The sequence below is a fragment of the Protomyctophum parallelum genome, assembly GCF_964188405.1.
Source record: "Protomyctophum parallelum genome assembly, chromosome: 1".
Classification (NCBI taxonomy): Eukaryota; Metazoa; Chordata; class Actinopteri; order Myctophiformes; family Myctophidae; genus Protomyctophum; species Protomyctophum parallelum.
Window position 1 is genome coordinate 3,067,817 of NC_139697.1, and position 3,870 is coordinate 3,071,686.

General features: G+C 42.3%; 1 protein-coding gene across 1 annotated transcript in view; it reads left to right on the forward strand.

Annotated features, from left to right (window-relative positions):
• The window catches only part of snrnp40 (small nuclear ribonucleoprotein 40 (U5)), a 32,020-nt gene extending 28,654 nt beyond the window's left edge, over positions 1–3,366 (forward strand). The window contains exon 10 of the mRNA XM_083787591.1: positions 3,225–3,366. Within this exon, the coding sequence (XP_083643717.1) occupies positions 3,225–3,274 (50 nt within the window). The 3' untranslated portion in view covers positions 3,275–3,366. The remainder of the gene's footprint in view (positions 1–3,224) is intronic.
• The last annotated feature ends 504 nt before the right edge of the window (positions 3,367–3,870 follow it).

Genomic DNA, 3,870 nt, shown 5'->3' on the forward strand with positions numbered 1-3,870 from the left:
TATATACAGTTAAAGAACTGGACCCGTAAGGACCCGTTGGTTTCATTTCACTCTCAAGTTTGCCTGTCTCTAACGGTACCAACGTCAATACAGCATGGAATTGTGGACAAAATAGGTTTTTGGGTCCGAGTGGCTAAATCTCATCAAATGGCGGTTCCGTGGCTCAAATGCCCAATACATAAAAATGGACCTTAATTGACATGAAAAGGATTGAAAACCACCGTCTTAGAAGAATAATAGAGATTATTTAACCCATTCTGACCTGAGATCAGATTCATACGAGGTTTCCACTGGACACACACTGGTCTGATGAACCCATTCTGACCTGAGATCAGATTCTAAAAAATGTCAGTCGTTCTTCGATTTTTTTCAAAAATAGCAGACCTACAAGCTCGTAGCGCGCCGCTCGTAGCGCGCCACTCGGTGGCGCGCTACGAGCTTGTAGGTCTGCTATTTTTCAATAGCTAAAGCATAACGTGATGCTATAACACCAAAATGGGTTCCTGTTAAGAATGGATTAACAATGAATGAATAAGGAGGCTTTGACATAGTTGGATAAAGAAACTGCAACGTTTACGCATATACATGGACTCTCATGTCTCGTGTTGCATGTCATGATCTCTAGCTCTCCACACTTTCTCTCTCTCTCTCTCTCTCTCTCTCTCTCTCTCTCTCTCTCTCTCTCTCTCTCTCTCTCTCTCTCTGTCCCTTTCCTTCCACTGCAGTTTTATAATAAAAACTGACATTTTAAAAATTAGATTTAACTCTCTCCACTTACGGATGGAGGGCCAGCCGGGCAGAGCGGAGACGACAGAGCCTCCTTGTTTGTCTTAACCCATTCTGACCGGGCACCCATTTTGGTGTTACAGCATCATGTTATGCTTTAGATATTGAAAAATAGCAGATCTACAAGCTCATAGCGCGCCACCGAGTGGCGCGCTATGAGCTTGTAGGTCTGCTATTTTTGAAAAAAATCGAAGAACGACTGACATTTTTTAGAATCTGATCTCAGGTCAGAATGGGTTCGTCAGACCAGTGTGTGTCCAGTGGAAAACCTCGTATGAATCTGATCTCAGGTCAGAATGGGTTAATGCCCTGATTTATACTGGTTTGCGCGCTGTGTCGCGCAACCAAAAGAAGACGAGAAAATGTCTGTTTGAAAATGACAGTTTTCTGGAAAAAGCTATGTTTCTATGTCAGTCGTTCTTCGATTTTTCAAAAATAGCAGATCTACAAGCTCGTATCGCGCCACTCGGTGGCGCGATACGAGCTTGTAGATCTGCTATTTTTCAATAGCTAAAGCACAACATGATGCTATAACACCAAAAGGGGTTCCCTTTTGAAACAGCAGATCTACAAGCTCACAAACATTCCGTAACGCCAGTGGTTCCCAAACCTTTTCATGTCGAGGACCCCCCCCCCCCCCCATATTGACGCGAATTATCCCACGGACCCCCCCCATTTGAAAAGATATGCCAGGGACCCCCCATAATAAGAGAAGATTGTTACGGCTCTAGCAGTGATTCTCAACCCCCCAGTTTGACATGCATTAGTCTACGGACCCCCATTTAATGGCATTTTTTATCTCTGGGACCCCCCCCCCCCCCCCCCCCCAATTTATGTGTACAAATTCCATTGTACACTCTCAGAGTTACAGAACCACATAAGGGTCCATTTGGTTCCAAACTATCATTTAACCCATTTTTTAGGCCCGACGTCGAAATAAATAAAACGTTCGCTCTGGAAGAATATATTATAATACCTATTCAAAGATTTGTGTCGCATTTTTACGATCTTTCAAAAATAGCAGACCTACAAGCTCATAGCGCGCCACTCGGTGGCGCGCTATGAGCTTGTAGATCTGCTATTTTTCAATAGCTAAATTATAACATAATGTTTTAAAACACCAAAAGGGGTTCTTCCCGTCCCAAAATGGGTTAACTTGGGGACCCCCTGGAGCTCCCTCAAGGGACCCCCGGGGGGTCCCCAGGACCCCACTTTGGGAACCACTAGCGCGATTATTACGCAACGTTGTGTGAGCTCGTAAAGATGGTCTATTTTCGGGTGAAACCCAAGTATAAAACGGCCATCCACACCAGCAGGCATATCGCTCACCACTGGTGTTGTTCTAGCTGCTCCTCTGTGTGTGTGTGTGTGGACTCTGGTCAGTCCAACAACTGGAGTTGGAACTTGGAAGGGTTTTAAAAACCATAATATACTTGGATTAACTGGGCGGGAACCCCTTTTGGTGTTTTAAGAATTATGTTATATCTTTAGCTATTGAAAAATAGCAGATCTACAAGCTCGTAGGTCTGCTATTTTTGAAAGATCGCGAAAATGTGGCGCAAACCTTTGAATATATATTCTTTCAGAGTGGAACGCTTTTAACACAAATCTTTGCTTCTGGGTGGGTGGGGGGGGGGGGGGGGGGGGGGTCCCTGGAACAACATATTTTCAGATGGGGGGGGGGGGGGGGGGCATATTACATATAATTTTGGGGTCCTTGACATGACATATTGAGCACCACTGATATAGAAACATATGTTTTTTTCAGAAAACTGTCAGGATTTTGAAGACTTTTTTTTTTTAATTTCGACGTCGGGACTAAAACCATATACTTGGATTAAAGTTCTCAGTTGCCACGAGTGATTTCTGGATTCCATAGTAGCCAGCATCATCATGTCTTTCATGGAAGCGTGTTGCACACCAGAATATAGACAATCTTTTTCAGTTGTTTGCTTTTTAGTTTAAGCCATTTAGAAACCCTATGTTTCTATGTCAGTGGTTCTCAACCTTTTCCATGTCAAGGACAGCCGTTATCTGTATTTGGCCGTCGACCCCCATCTGAAAACATGTTGTTCTAGGGGAAAAGATTTGAGTTAAAACGTTTGCTCTGAAAGAATATCTATATATTCAAAGATTTGCGCCACAATTTTTTTTACAACTTTTTGTGTCTCCATAGGGAAGTTAGAGGGAACCACTTTGTGTCTCCATAGGGAAGTTAGAGGGAACCACTGCTGGTCATCAAATGATTGGCATATAGGAATAAGGAATGCAACAAAACAAGAAGTTATCCATGAATTCAAGTTAGGAAGATAAGAGAGGAAAATAAGTCATTTTGGGGGTGAATTATCCCTTTAACAAAGCCGTCCAGATGATAATCTTTCCACTGATAATTGCTATTAAATTAATCTCTCTCTCTCTCTCGCTCTCTCTCTCTCCAGTGCTCTCTGCTTCCAGTGATAAACGGCTGTACATGGGAGAAATTGTGTAGTGTGTGTGAGAGAGAGAAAGAGTGTGTGTGTGTGTGTGTGTGTGTGTGTGTGTGTGTGTGTGTGTGTGTGTGTGTGTGTGTGTGTGTGTGTGTGTGTGTGTGTGTGTGTGTGTGTGTGTGTGTGTGTGTGTGTGTGTGTGTGTGTGTGTGTGTGTGTGTGTGTGTGTGTGTGTGTGTGTGTGTGTGTGTGTGTGTGTGTGTACGTTTATTTGACTGTTTGTGTGTGTGTGAGTGTGACAGGCTCCCGTAGATCCGTGGTATTCCAGAGTCAACTAGACGTCTACAAATTTTACTTTTTTTTTTTTTTTTTATCCACCTCCTTGTTTTTTAATAACAAGGAGACATGTTTTGTTGAGTTTATTAAATTCCTTCACAGAATATCCTGTTTTTGTCTTCCTTTTTAATAAAATCTTGGAGAAGAAAAAAAACCCCTGTAATATCTGATCTTCATGTGTTTGTTTAATGTTTATTGATGTTTTTATTGAGAAGAAATTCATGTGCATGAATGAACGTATATATTTCTTACATATCAGGTGAATATTTGGTGACGACGTTATGCTTTGAAGAGCATGTGTGTATTTCATTTTGACTCCATG